Source organism: Teleopsis dalmanni, chromosome X (genome assembly GCF_002237135.1).
Source record: "Teleopsis dalmanni isolate 2A chromosome X, ASM223713v2, whole genome shotgun sequence".
Classification (NCBI taxonomy): Eukaryota; Metazoa; Arthropoda; class Insecta; order Diptera; family Diopsidae; genus Teleopsis; species Teleopsis dalmanni.
In genome coordinates, this window is record NC_051848.1 from 61,242,340 (window position 1) to 61,257,097 (window position 14,758).

A 14,758-nucleotide genomic window follows, 5' to 3' on the forward strand; every position below is an offset into this window, starting at 1 on the left:
AAGTTCTATATCGATGAGTTTTGTACGGAGCTACTCGAAAAACAGCAAAAAATAATAACATCCAATAGATATCCAAAAGATAATATATACTTTATATAATACATATACTTTATTAAAATTAATTTTTAATATAGAAAAATTTTGTACAAAATTGTATTAAAAACGAAGTGATAGCTTTTGTATCACCCAATATTATAAGAAGTGAAGACAGACAACCCAAAGTCACTGTTATATTTTACTCTATTAAATTAAAAGTAAAAATCGAACAAAGAAGAAAATATTATTATTTATTATATATTGTTTTCATACGGTTATTAATTTATAATATTTTAATTATAATATAATAATAAATAATTGATACAATTTAGTTATATGTTGGAGAATATCTATAAAATTTTATTTGTTTATTATTAAATCAGTCTCAAAACTATTTATATAAATATGCATATGAAAAGACTAAGTATCTAAAGTGCGTACAAATAAGTATTAATAATTAATATTATAATTAATATTAATATTAATAATAGGTATATTTTTTAATTTTTTCTAAATGCATTTTTCTGTGTCCGCTTCATCAGATGATTAAGCAAATTATACAGCTGTACCTTTGTGCTGTAATAAATCAAAAACAAAACACTTCAACTATTTGATTTAAATCTTAAACAATCTTAAATAAAATTAATAAAGTCCATTTTCAATCGAATTAATCCAATATTAAACTATTAGAACGTAAATCACTCACCGCATGCCGACTGCACTGTCTTCTGTCGCATGTTCTATACGCTGCCTTGCTTCCAAATCTTTCTTCGGTGCTGGAATCTCCACAACAAGAGTTGTTTCGGGCTTTGGCTCCACTTTTATTTTATCAAAACTATGTTCTTTTCCATCACTCAGTGAATTGAAAGGAGCAGCAGTGGGATTTCGACTCTTACTGGCGCCGCTCAACAACTCATCGCCTTAACAAAAATCGTTTATTTACATTATCTAGGAGCTTTAGGATTTTGCTTTATACTTACTCAATTGCGATATTAAATCTTCAGAATTCATCAAGAGTAAAGAGGAGTCTTGCTCGGGCAAGCCAATATAAAAACCGTCCAGCTTAACACGTACATTCTCGTTGCCCTTCTGACGTTGATCATAATGCAGGTCATAATCATAATCCGGTAGAAGAAAATCAAATAGTGACATGAGGCTATCGTCGCGGGATTGTTTGTAGGTATGTTTCTTAGTGGGTATTGTTGAACTGCATACTTCCGAACCCAACATCGCTAATACCACAAAGACGAAAAGACGATTTGTAAATTTACACATCTTTTTCTGATTCTTGAGTAAATTTCACCTTCGCTGAAATCTGCTGACTTACAGGCAAATGTGGCCGTTGAATTTTGTATGCATGCGCTTTAGTTTGATTTTGCAAAACCTCCTTTCTCCAGTTCGGCGTTTACTTGAATGATACTCAATGTGGCATCAAACTCACCAAGAAGCATTATTCCGCATTCTGTGCAGCAGCTGTGGGTTGTACCGACAAGACTAGTTTTGGATCTGATGTTACATTTTATGTGAGAATGTTTTATGCTTTTTCATTGCATAACATCTCTTCAGTACTAATGCACTAATGCATTAATGCACTGCTGCCATCTGCAGTTCTTGGTTATAATGATGTTAGAAGTGAAATGTGGCTTTGCGACTCCTTGTGCAGTTGCAAACATTTCAGCTCTTTAATCGAACCAGAGTTCGTGAAAGTCTTCCGCAATCAGAATTTTTATTGATTCTCAACGGCGTTCGTGAGATTGTCATGAAGAGAAGGTGAACAGTTCACTTCGTAGTAATTTTTTCTTAAAAATTTGCAAAAATAATAAAACTAAAGAAAAAATATTATGCTTCTATAAAAGTACATCTCGTAAAGGTGTGATAATGAGAATATTTAATTTTTTTTAAAAAGTTTTTATTTTATCGCTAATGTTTATTACATCCCATTCGAAGCAATTCTCTAAGACATAATACAACACTTATGTCATACTAATTTTCAGTGTGACAAGAATAACACTGTTATCACATTCTCTGTGACTAATCGGGTTTAACCTGTTCGAAGAGGAGATTACTAGATTACTTTACCAGCGTGTATATCCCCATCTGGTGTTAAAATGTCTTCAACAGCTAACATTTTGACGTCTCTTCAGTTAGGATCGGATAGCAATACAAAATATCAGTCATGCTTCACTCCGGAAGTCAGTACCCCATGTATATAGTGTATAACCATTGGAACCCTTCTTTAAAATGATTATCCTTTAAATGTTTATTTCTGTTTTGCAATATAAAATAAAATCACAAGATGATATAACCGAAGAAGAAGTTAATTGTTTAATTATACTGATGACATATTTCTCTACAAATTACTTGATAAACAAAGTGATATGCGTCAGTGCATTCTCAAACTTGTCTCCCCAAAGTTCGAATCGTTTTTTCGTATTACGTTGTGCAAAAAACATAAAGCTTGTGAGTTAATACAAATTCCTTATAGAATCTACAATAATTTTTAACAAACTATGCCACAAAAATCAAAAAAACAATTAAAAGGAGTCGATTTGATGATTTTTTCACATTCTTCGGGATATGATAACCTTGTTTCGATTTCATAACCACATACTACCATCACATCACCACTTACAATATATTTGAAAAGGTCTGAACCATTAACGATATAATTAAGCAATTTTTGTGGACCTGTTGGTATCTCACTGGGAATATAAGATGATTTCACTGCTTTTATGGATTAAACATATAGTTCGTTTCTTAGCGTGCATATTTCTGCATATCTTTTTACAGTTGTTGAGGTTAAACGACTCTATAGCTAGTTTAGTGTTAAATTAGAATAATGGTTGACTGTATTATGGAAGAGTCTTTAAGCTTTGTCTATTTTCTATTCTTTAACCATCACAACTTTCCGGTCTAAGTGAAAATTCATATTTCAAAATTCTTCAGCCATAGCTATAAGGTAGTGTTTTTGGTTTAAAATTAATAGTTTCGAAACAAATTTTCCTAGTATATACATCGTTTTTACAAACTGAGCCAAATGGGAAACTGCTTGTCCATCGAATGTTGCTGATACCTACTTTTATATATGCAGCCATTATTTTACAAGTACTTGGGTCGTTGCTATCGAAATACTTTTAAACAAATTTTAAAACTTTTAATTAAGTTCCAATAGTAAAGTCATAATAATTTCTCATATCTTGTATTTACAAGATTTAGTCGGTTGTGCAGCAATTTAGGCTTTCAGTTTACGGAGATTCTGGAATAATTTGACCTTATCATATTCTTGCAATGAAACTATCAATGTTGCTATCACTTTACCTTTCCCTGGTACTTCACCAAAGTCCTGCAATACTTTTTAACATATCTGTATTATAAAATAAATGTTTTTCAGTTTTCATATACTGAATCGTGGCCCCAATCTTTTTTATATAAGATTTCTATAAGAGTTTTAATATCCAGATAACACTATACGCGAATCAAGTTATATGTAACATAATAAACATTCATTATTTCTTTATGTTATTATAGGTATATATTCTTCATTAGTGCTAAAGGTTAGGTTATATTTTAAGCAGCCTGACATAATAAGCGTAGTTCAAAATCAGATCGCCACTAATTACCGACGGAATAATGAAAATGAAATATAAATGGCTTAATCGTATTCTTCGAAATTCTACAGCAGATATCACTGAAATAAGAATATAATCCCCAAAGCATCAAATGACTCGGAAAGAGATCAATTAAAGCAGTGTTGATATGGAAAGAGCTGCACTTTAGTAAATGAAAGAGTTCAATGGAAATAATTTTTTAACACCCTATCTTCCTTGTAAAAGACTTAGGTAAAAGATTAATTAATATATTAATTAATTATATTAATTAATATATAGGTAAATATTTCAAATCATAACTAAAGATAAGCCAAAGTATTTTTAAACTTAAATCAACTTCCTTTAGTAATATATCATATATTTGATTGTTTTCTTTTTTAGATGTAAAACTCATCCACTTTCATTCACCCAAACTTTTTAGTAAAGTTACAAATGAAGCAGCAGTCTTTAGGACCTACAATAAAGATATAATATATATAATAATAGTGAATGCTAAATATATAATATATAGAATAAAAGAAAATACCGATAAAAAAAGGCCTAAGTTAACTCTGAAGAAAAATGCGGATATAAGGCATGGCTTCTGTGCCCTCATTATAGTAAGCAACATAAGAGGTTTCATATCCACAGGCACCATGGTCCAATCTGGAGTATTGTATACCTCAATGGCCACGGATGTGCTCTTTAACAAAAAAAATTACAAATTATTATTGGGATATAAGAAATAATTTATTATTAAATATATTTATTGTTTATAAAATGATTTGCTAATATATGATAAAATCAATTTTTAATAAACTGATGCAATAACGGTTGAGTGCATGGTCATTCAGGAATTTAAAAGAAACTACTTAAAGGCACACCCATGAACTGTGGTAGTCCGAGACTTAAGTAGTAGTCGTAATGCCGAAACAACTTGCTTTTAACGAATCAATCATTGTATTTGAAAGTTTAATTAATGCAATTATTTGCAAGGAGATGTGTTTCGGAAAAAGCGATACATCGATGACACTTTATACAATGTTGAACAGACAAAATTTCATCTCTGGATTGTGTGTGAACTAATCGAAGCTAATAATTTGGTCAATTACTCTTTAAATATGAAAGGCTTTAGATTGACCTTTTAGAAATTAGTGCAAAACAATGAAACGGTAACTGTGAATCACGTATTAATAAGGGCGTCAACTTTCTTTATTTAGGTAAAGCCTGATCATAATAAACGCAGGTCATTAGAGAGTGAAAACATATTTAAGCAAAAATATACAAACATCATTTAAGATGTGAATGGAGTAATGTCTAAGTAATCCCGTACATCTTTCAAAAAAATGAATTACAATTAAGTTAGTTTAATTATACACTAAATGAATATATTATGAATATATTAAATATTATGAGTTTAAATTGTGTCATCATAAATTGTGCTGGATTTAAATAAAATATGGAAAGATCCGCCATTAACGAGCACTATGAGCGCAGTGCTTATACCTGCTCTGAAGAACTAGAACAAGAACTCTGAACTAGAAAGAAAACTTCGAACCAGCAAGATTGCACCTTTATGAGAGATTTCCATCTATGAGTATGCCCAGTTAACAGAGTTTTCACTCAAACCGCATAATATATTTCTATGTATATATAGGTATTGAAGAATCAATGTACGGAATGAATATTGTTAATTAAAATTCATACTGATGTTATTAGTGGTTAAACCAACATTCCTATCAATAATGCACTTCCCTTATTTAAAATGTTTTGAACTATTAGCTAAACCTACAACTAAATAGAAACATTTAAATATGTATGTGTGTGATCAAATAAATTTTTGTTATATTATAACTACTAAATACTAAACATTATAACTATAATAAAAATCTATTGACGTTTACAGGTAAATTCTTACAAATTTCAAAACGCACACCAAAATGATCGTGTTTAATTAACTGAATGCACTGCTGTTCATTGCCATTTCAGACTACGAATGGCCACCCCGCCTAATTTTCTAACTCAAGTAATGGTATAGGCAGATGTACCCACAAATAAACGCTCTCCAATCGATTTCATCAAGCCTGGTGTCAAAGTCAATGCGACTTATTATTGGGAAAATATTTTGGAAGAGCCGTGGACATGCACAATTTTGGTTATAGAACATAGACGTTCCAACAAGACTCGGCATCGTCTAATAGGGCTTACTGTTCCCAAAGATCCCGAACAGTTTGTGTGTTTTGCTAAATGAGTTTATTGTGAACCAAGAGTGGTTAAAAAATCATGTTCCACACTTCATTTGCTCCACAAATGAGCTACATCGAGCTAGAGAGAATGGAATTTTACAACTTGATTATTTCCACAATTTTTTGTAATTTAAATCAATAAAAAATAATTTCACACAAAAAAGATATTGTCGCTTGAATAGGTGTTACCTAATCCTGTATATATATACATTACAGATATATCATTTGAATTTTCTTAATAATAAGAATTTATTTACATTACCACATCTTGTATCTGTTGTCCTCCTGAGCAATATATTATCAATTGTATAGCCACTGCTGCTAAGAATATTACCAGAAATGGTATATTTGCCATTGAAACTCCTCGGCCCACTTGATAAGCCAAAAAGCATAATTGCACACAATTTATAACCAAAATAACAAATATTATGGGCTGATACAGTTGATTTAACTTTTTGACCATTTCGATAGTATCATTGTGATATTGTATACATTCTTTAATTGAAGATGTAAAAGTCGTTGATCGTGCAATGCCTAATTTAGATAGCTTTCTCTTCAGAATACAAAAGTGTGCTATTATATTGTGAGCCAGCCATGAGTAGAGACAATCAACTCCGATTGATATAAAGGCATTGAAACTTATTCCATATGCGCTCCACAAAACAAGAACCGCATAATTCATAAATTTTGTTATATCTATAGGATAACTGCAATTACAGATAAATTAGAATAAGAGAACGATACATTTTGTTGATAACATTGATATGTCAAAAAACTATATATTATAAAAAGAAAAGAATACTACTTCAAGTCTTAACGATAAATTGATCCAAACTTTCACTTATCATTTGTATTAACAATTAATTCAATATTTCAAGTTATTTATCTATATATGGAATAGTTCTATATCATTATCTTAAGGCTAGGCTTTGATATGCAGACAGCCGTAGTCACGTCTAATATGAAGTTGTTCTGTAACTTTTTATATTTGTTAAAACAGTATTTGTCACTAAATACATTCAAAATTAGCGTCTCATAGGAACAAACACAGTACATCACAGTGATTAAAAAGTAAGATGATATTGTTTATTCCTCATAAGTAGTCCCCACCCATACTATCAACTATACATTTAATTATTGTATCTTTTCTTACAATGAGACTAACATTAAGTTTAAATACATTATATTTATGGCAAGGTTTTTTTCAATCATGGAAAAACTAACTTAAAAGAAGTAGCAACATTTTTATCTAATAACGATAAAGTTACGACTAAATGCATCCAACTCTAGCATTTAGCACTTGTCATATTCAATAAATATATGTTTCAAATTGAAATATGTACCTATATGTTGGAAAATCACAGAGGGAGTTATGATACTCAAATCTAGAAAATCAACCAAGGACGTGTCGTCGTATAGGCTAACATTCCTGCTTTCCATTCTATAGTAGATATTGCTTTTTCGATAAGCTTTTTCGATATTAACAGCGGTTACGAGATATTAGTGACAATAAAAGCCTCATTCCAATGTGTATCTCGAAAACTATTAAACAAATTCACAGAGTTGTTAACACAATTGACTACACGTCCTACACATTTGTTCTTCTGCCTTTTTTTACATCTTTCGCAAGCCTTTGGAAAAGTGTGACACACATTTTCCCAACGGGTATTGAAATGGAACGTTAAAAATCAGCTACGAATCCTACACAAGCTAATAGAACTGGTAATACTATATCAGTTTTGGTTTTTAAATTACATAATAGTAGTCCTAGAAGTCCTATATTCACACATATGATATAGATCTCACTAGCAGAACAGAAGTAGCATTTGTCCGACTATAATCAAAAATAAAAATTTAAACATTCTGGTTTCCTAACAGATAAAAGATATTATTTTATATTTTAATAAATAATTTATATTAACATCAATAATAGAGTTTGCTTAATTTGACCAATAAGCTTGCAATAATATTATCGGTAATAAAAATAAACAATATATAAACATTTAAGGAGAAATTTTCTAGAATAACAAAAGGATCATATGGCAAAGTAATGCAACTGCATACCTAATTATTTCATATTATATTAACTTGATGTACAACTTTAGATGAAAGCACATTTCTAACTTATAAATATTTAAAAAACTAACAAAATGAGAATTATAAAAAATACAGTTTTAATTTATATATTGCTTAAATTTATATATTAATATATAGAAGATATATCAAAAGGTCCAATATATATGAAATTGGAAACACGGCACACATAATATCATAATATAAGTCCGTGTAGGATCCATATAGACGATATAACTTATCGATATAACACCAAAACATAGTAGGGTTAACAGTGCGAGTCCTGATTTATAAAAAAGAGTAATGTAAAGTACAAAACAGAAAAATAATTTGTTTTTTGCACAATAAAAAAAGCACTGAAAAAACTTTATAGATATTTTTTAAGAAACTATTAGCGGTTTTATAGCACAGTTTTAATATCACTTCAAAAAACTAAAGTTTTGAGTATGAGTATTGAGTTTATCAAAATTCAATGATTCTGTTAATCTTTGAAGTTCCTGAGTTAAGTTCCTGTTTTTAAAATACTACTTAATATAGATTTTTTGTTAACTTACTTGCCCTGAAAAGGTGTCTTAAATATTACAATTTCATGTTGAAAATACATTATGGCACCCATTAGTATCGGAGTTATAATAGCTAAACAAGATGTCAGTAGAACTCCAGTAGAATAGAAAGTACTTAATAACATGTCACTGTGATTCTGTCGCTTTATGATTACCAACTCATCGGAAGTAGCTATAAAATTAGAAGTATGAATATTAATTATATAAATATATAAAAATATAAACAAACAATATAGAATACTTAGACCTTTCGAACCCTTGCGATGTATAACTTTTATCAATAATACTATTTCACGACGATTATATACAAACAAAAATAATTTCCAAACGCTCAAAGTACTTTGCAATAAGGGTGACAATGCCTCCGCAACCATATCGACATCTGTTAGATGTTCCAATACAAATCTCCCCATACATGCTATAATTGTAAGGATGGCAAAACACGGCATCCAAGCCATCCATGGTCGTCGTAATGTATGTTCCACAGAATTCAAATCAAATCCAAGCCTTCTGAATGCATTCTGTTGTATGAAGAAGTATCTCTTTATGTTTGTGTCCTTCAATAACATTTTGTCTTCTGGCAAATATGTGCCGAAGTTTTTATTTATAGGAATCAAGATACATAAAACGGAATATAATTACTAGTGATGAAATACTCGTACACCAATTAACATTTGCAAATTTTTTATTTAATTGTATGTATGAGGACATTGTGCAATAAATATTTTCATATAACATCTAATTATTTTCTTATTATATATTATTTCACTCACTAAATGTCAGGGAATTTTAAATTATCTTACTTTTAGGACAGACAAGTGTGTAATGAATATACCTAAGTACGAATTTATATTCTACAATTTCTTTTCAATTTTCTTTCATCAAAATACAGGTTTGGTAAATATAAGTTCTATTAATACCTTAAGAGTTCAGAATAACATAAAAAGGATATATGAATCTGAGCGTTGAATACCAAAAGTTCATTTGAGAACTAATGCATATGCTCCAAATAAAATTACCTGATGTAACTAAACAGATTATTATAGATTTTAATTAATACAACTTTAGATATACTATATATCTTATAGTTTTCAATACTAGTATCTACATAAATTAAAATATATGTATATTTATATATGGGTAAAGGCAACTACGCTTTCTCCGTCCAAACAAAAACTTAAGAGACCTTGAACTTAGAAGTTCTTTGTTCTTTGTTCTTAGTAAACTTTAAAATTATTTTAATGTTAACTCACAAATAAATTAATAATAAATAAATAATAAAAATTCGAAAAACTAATGCAGCTTGTAAATGTTACGCTTCCTTAAACAATCTAATTTAATAAATATCTTCTTTGAGTTTCAACTAACAAGGATATCACAGGCAATTATATTGCAGATTAACTAGATAAAATAGTTTCAAGAGAAACACACTCGGAACATCTGAAAGATCTGAGCATAAAGCTACTTAAGTAATATATTTTAAAATATTCCATACTGATATCACTCTTATGGTTGATTTGCTATCAGGTCACTGACTGTAAGAAAAGATTATATCTTCCTTTCACGGTGGAGAGTAAGATGAAAGCACTTTTTATTAACTTTCATCGAATTTAGTCAACGCTTTAACCTCTTTTTCAATATCATTTTAAGTCTTATTAACGCTTCCAGGAAGTTTCATTCCTTTCGAGTTTCAAACAATAAAACAATGGTTTAAAAAGTCTAAATATTTGTTTTCCATCGACAAAACCCTTTAAAAGACTGCCTTTCTCATGATTTTTGTTTAATTCTAAAATGTGTCTGAAAATTATTGGCAATATTACAGGATATGCAATATTAGCAATTACAGAATATAAATTGTCAGCACTTAACACTGATAGGCTATATATACAACTGCCTGATCGATTTTGTAGTTTGATGTGAAGTTTTGAGAGTATTCTTACAAAATCAGTAACTATTGAGAGTATAATCCGACGCAGCTTCAATTAAATACCAAACCTTATTAAGATCTCTGTAAACAAATCCATCAATATAGTGTACTTAAGTTAAGCCCTTTTAGAGTTACGCTGCGAACCAATCTTCAAGAGCACGGGTACTAGCAACAAAAAATTAGCCTTAGCAGTTTCTACATACGCGGGAATACTGATATACTGATATTATATACGGTTTCGCACATGCTTGTCTTTTTGTTATTTTTTGCTTTGAAAAGTGAAAGACCATGCTAACGAATGTGTTAATTATCTGTTCCAAATTATGGATGCAAGCCGTTATTTAAAAAAAAAAGTAGTCAGCTCACATATCACGTAGCAAAACAACAGACATCCGATCAATAATGAAACAACATAATAAATAAATATAAGTTATCCATAGTATATGTAGTGCAGCGGTCAAAGAACGCCAGACCAGAGCGGTGTGACTTTAGAATGCTTCCTCTCAGCTTCAGCAATTATGCTGAAGAAGATTGCAGCTGCATTCAAGCATGTGCAAACCGTTTAAAATGCTTGCAAACAAATGACTACATAAACGCATACACCGCCCATTCCGTCCGTTCATTTTATCTATCAGTCAATTAATTCTGTACACCCAACATGCATGAATTGCATTCGAAAACATCGTTACTGTGTAATTATGTGATTATCACAATCGATCGATTTGATGATTATTGTGAACACTTTTATTTACTAATATCACGATACACATATGTGCATATATATGTGTATAAATGTGGTAAGTGCTACACGCTTCTCCTCTTAATCTTATCCACTTACCTCACCAATATTCAATGCGGTTAAGTCCAAATGCAATTTACAGTAAAGTTCATTGACACTTTTAAAGCCAATGCAAGAACAGGAATGTCTACGAATAGACAAAGTCATCGAAAATTTATTTTCTAGGGAGTCGGCCATACATTCTTTATTAGGAATTATATTATTTGTTAGTTTATCTTCGCTTTAATATAATTCTATACTGATGATAAAAACCTAAATCTCTTGATTTTCTATTCTATTATTCTATAGTATTATTCTACAGATTGGTTATTTGGGTCATTGATATAAGTGGTAAATCAATCTATGAGCCCAATTAGCACTTTTGTACCTTTTTGTTGTGACATTCTCGTCACCACCTGGTTATTTGGTTAGTTTTGTAGATATAATATTTAGATTGAGTCCATATGGTTTAAAAAACTCTGAACTCAAGATTATTGAAATGCTGTTCTTAACATCCAGAATCTAAGCATGTACAGACAAAATGCAATTTTTTTTTTCATTTTCTTCTATCTATTTTAACTTATGAGAATATCTATAGTAAGGAAATCTGATTTCAGCTACGTATTCGCGATCATTTAAAAGGAAGTAACTACTATCATCACACTAGAAAGATCATTTATATCTATATTTTTTTATCAGCGATAATTTTTACTTGAGTTATATACTTAAATATACTTAAATATTACAACACTCTTCCATTTCCAATATTAAAAACACATTTAACCATACTTAGTAGTGTGAACGTCAGTTCATCGGACTTTTTCGTTTCCCTCTTTATTCTAAAGTCCCGCAATCCAGATTCGACAGACATTATGTCATTCACTTAAGTTGGTTACGCTTATACTATATCTATATTTTATTTATCCAAAATAAATTTAAATCAGTCGCCAATTTTAAAATGTTTTCGGTTTTCATAAAGCAGTAATTAGAATTCTTTAACATAAAACTGACTCAAACTTGCATCGATTGATATATAGATGACAGATAATATAGATAATAAGGTAAATTTATAAAGCATAATGAAAATTTATATGACTTATGCTTATTAATACTTAAGAAATCAATTATATAAATGGAATATAGTTTGTCTCAAATTCAAGGTTTGAGTATTACATATTAAATTAATATATTTTCTACTAGATTTTAATTATGAAAATTCATTCAATTAGCAATAGTGCATATTCCTATTATTAAAGGAGTACTTCGTCTGACATTAAAACTCTGCGATTTACTCAATGAAGTACTGATAATGATTTCTAAACGATTACAGCTATTCCGCATTTCAATGCTTTATTCAGTAACTTATGTGGACTTAACCTCCAAAAAATTAAAGAAATTTGCTGACAACTTTACTTTCAAATGTCAAACTCCTAAGATATAACACACCCACACCAATACTCGTAAGCGCTTTAAAGTTTTCGAGCATTACTATGCCGTGGTAGCTCACCTACACTTGAATTCCAATATTTAGATGGAACGTCTTAAAACTATAGCTACTTAAAGATGTTCCAGTTACGTAGATTGCTCAACTGTTCTAGTTTATAATTAGTTTAAAGCTGCGAATAGAACTAATATCAATCCCTTAGTTAGACATAAATATCAGGGTTAAATAGTAGGTTTTGTTTTTTTTTATCAATATATATATTATATATAAACCAAGCACTATTAAAAAATAGTAATGATAATATATCGATTTTGTTGATTTTTTTATAATTTTTATAAATTTTATAATAATGAATGGAATAATATTAAATAAGTACTGTACTGTTTAATTTCTTTATGGTGCCAATATAACCTAAGTTCTTACTCTATTTTGTATTGTAAGATTTCCTATATCCCACTTGCTTGAATAATAATCCTGATGCTTTAATATTTTCCTTCTCGGATAAGATTAGATTGAGCTTTCATTCAACTTAATATATTGTTACTGATATTTTCAATATCAAATAGTTTAAATGTTTTATATTATTATTGAATTGTCAAAACTTTTCAATCATACGTAAGACATAGAGCTTTTCATTAGTTTTAGAAGCGTGATATTCTGAAAGGTGTCTAATTAATGATTCTAAAGACTTGAAAAACACTATGGCTTAGACGTACAATCTCTTTGTACGAGTATATATTCTCTTTCAGTTGGTATTCATAATTTTTAAGGAACCAATAATAATAATAAAAGATTTAATTACAAATTTTGTATATATATTTTTTTTCGGATTTCAATTATAGTTTTTAAATGATCAACAATAAACTTAAGGATTCCGTGGAGAGAAAAAATACACACATAATAGATCAGTTTAATCTATAACGTTGTAAGCAAGTAACAGTGATCCCATCTACATCAGCAATAAATTCATAACACAAGATCTATGTTAGAAGCTACTGTGATTGAATAAGAAATCATTCTATTCCACAAATCTTAGGATAATATCTCATGACTTACACCTCAAAAGAAGACTCATTTTTATTTTTATTTATTTCTTTATTCGTATTTTATATATATATATATATATATATATATACATATATATATATATCATTAATAATCTATTATTTGTTATTTATTTAAAATTTTTCCAGAATTCATTACAAAAGTTATTTACTTAGAAGGGTTCAAATAGAAATTAGAAGACAACAATAAAAATTTAATTAATTTATTGAAATTACTCATCAGCAGTGGTCTTAGGAAATATTCAAATTTCTTTTTAATTAGTTTATATACCATATATAATTTGTTTGGACTGCAATTGCCAGGCTTAGAACTCGTGCCTGTCAAATTAAAAGTGATGATTAATCATGTTTTTCCACAAGTAACCATGGAAGCACAATCTTTCAATGCTCAAGTTTCAATAACTTAAATATATTTTTGTTCCTGTATTTTCTTTTCAATTCGAACCCTTTTAACATTTAAAAAAATAGCTTTGTCGTCATAAGAAGCGTAGCTTTCGACAAAAATTATTAAATTTAATGTTTTATTTATAAATTTCTCAATTACAAAATAATAATATTTAAATATAACTCATTTAATAATAAAAGTATGTAATCCTATATAGTTACCGATAACATATGAATCATTCGAATCTGCATTGCCCACGTTTAGAATCTCTAGTAGGGGTAAAGGTTTTAAAACAGAACGAATCATTTTTCATTGGTAAGCAGTGATTTTTTAAAATAATCTATGATCTATGAATCTATGATGGTACTTGACTTGATAATCGGTTATTAACTTTTTTTTTCTTAGTTTGCACATATTTCAACGCTCAGATTTATGGAGATATATAATAGTTCTGTTCGTATTATTCGGATATTTTAAAAACTGTAGTTATTGGATTTCTCGATTAATCAGATAGTAACAAAGTCTCCGGATTTTAAAATAAAATCGGATATTTTGTAAAAGCAGAGGCTTCGGATGTCCAGATTTGTGACGATTAGTCGCAGTGAAATTATTTCGAGACTTCGTGAGTATAAGTTAAAGGGAGAGCACGTGTACA

At 29.3% G+C, this 14,758-nt stretch overlaps 2 protein-coding genes across 2 annotated transcripts; both read right to left on the reverse strand.

The window, feature by feature from the left end:
* Window positions 1–521: 521 nt before the first annotated feature.
* LOC119687096 lies at window positions 522–1,469 on the reverse strand. Its single transcript, XM_038101278.1, has 3 exons — window positions 1,017–1,469; window positions 743–956; window positions 522–612 (listed from the first exon to the last, which is right to left on the reverse strand). Exons 1-3 carry the CDS (start codon window positions 1,309–1,311, stop codon window positions 537–539), a joined length of 585 nt encoding a protein of 194 aa, XP_037957206.1. The 5' UTR covers window positions 1,312–1,469; the 3' UTR covers window positions 522–536.
* Window positions 1,470–4,044: 2,575 nt separating this feature from the next.
* On the reverse strand, window positions 4,045–9,074 carry LOC119688491 (odorant receptor 45a-like). The gene is made up of 5 exons (XM_038103167.1): window positions 8,753–9,074; window positions 8,497–8,677; window positions 6,132–6,576; window positions 4,171–4,326; window positions 4,045–4,098 (listed from the first exon to the last, which is right to left on the reverse strand). The coding sequence occupies exons 1-5, from the start codon at window positions 9,072–9,074 to the stop codon at window positions 4,045–4,047; spliced, it is 1,158 nt and encodes a 385-aa protein (XP_037959095.1).
* Window positions 9,075–14,758: the final 5,684 nt, after the last annotated feature.

Coding starts and splice junctions, on each gene's coding strand:
- LOC119688491 (XM_038103167.1), bottom strand. CDS start 9,074: ATGTTATTGAAGGACACAAACATAAAGAGATACTTCTTCATACAACAG. Junction 8,678..8,752: donor ACATCGCAAGGGTTCGAAAG/GTCTAAGTATTC, acceptor CTAATTTTATAG/CTACTTCCGATGAGTTGGTA. Junction 4,099..4,170: donor ACTTAGGCCTTTTTTTATCG/GTATTTTCTTTT, acceptor TCTTTATTGTAG/GTCCTAAAGACTGCTGCTTC.
- LOC119687096 (XM_038101278.1), bottom strand. CDS start 1,311: ATGTGTAAATTTACAAATCGTCTTTTCGTCTTTGTGGTATTAGCGATG. Junction 957..1,016: donor AGATTTAATATCGCAATTGA/GTAAGTATAAAG, acceptor ATTTTTGTTAAG/GCGATGAGTTGTTGAGCGGC. Junction 613..742: donor GACAGTGCAGTCGGCATGCG/GTGAGTGATTTA, acceptor GATTTATTACAG/CACAAAGGTACAGCTGTATA.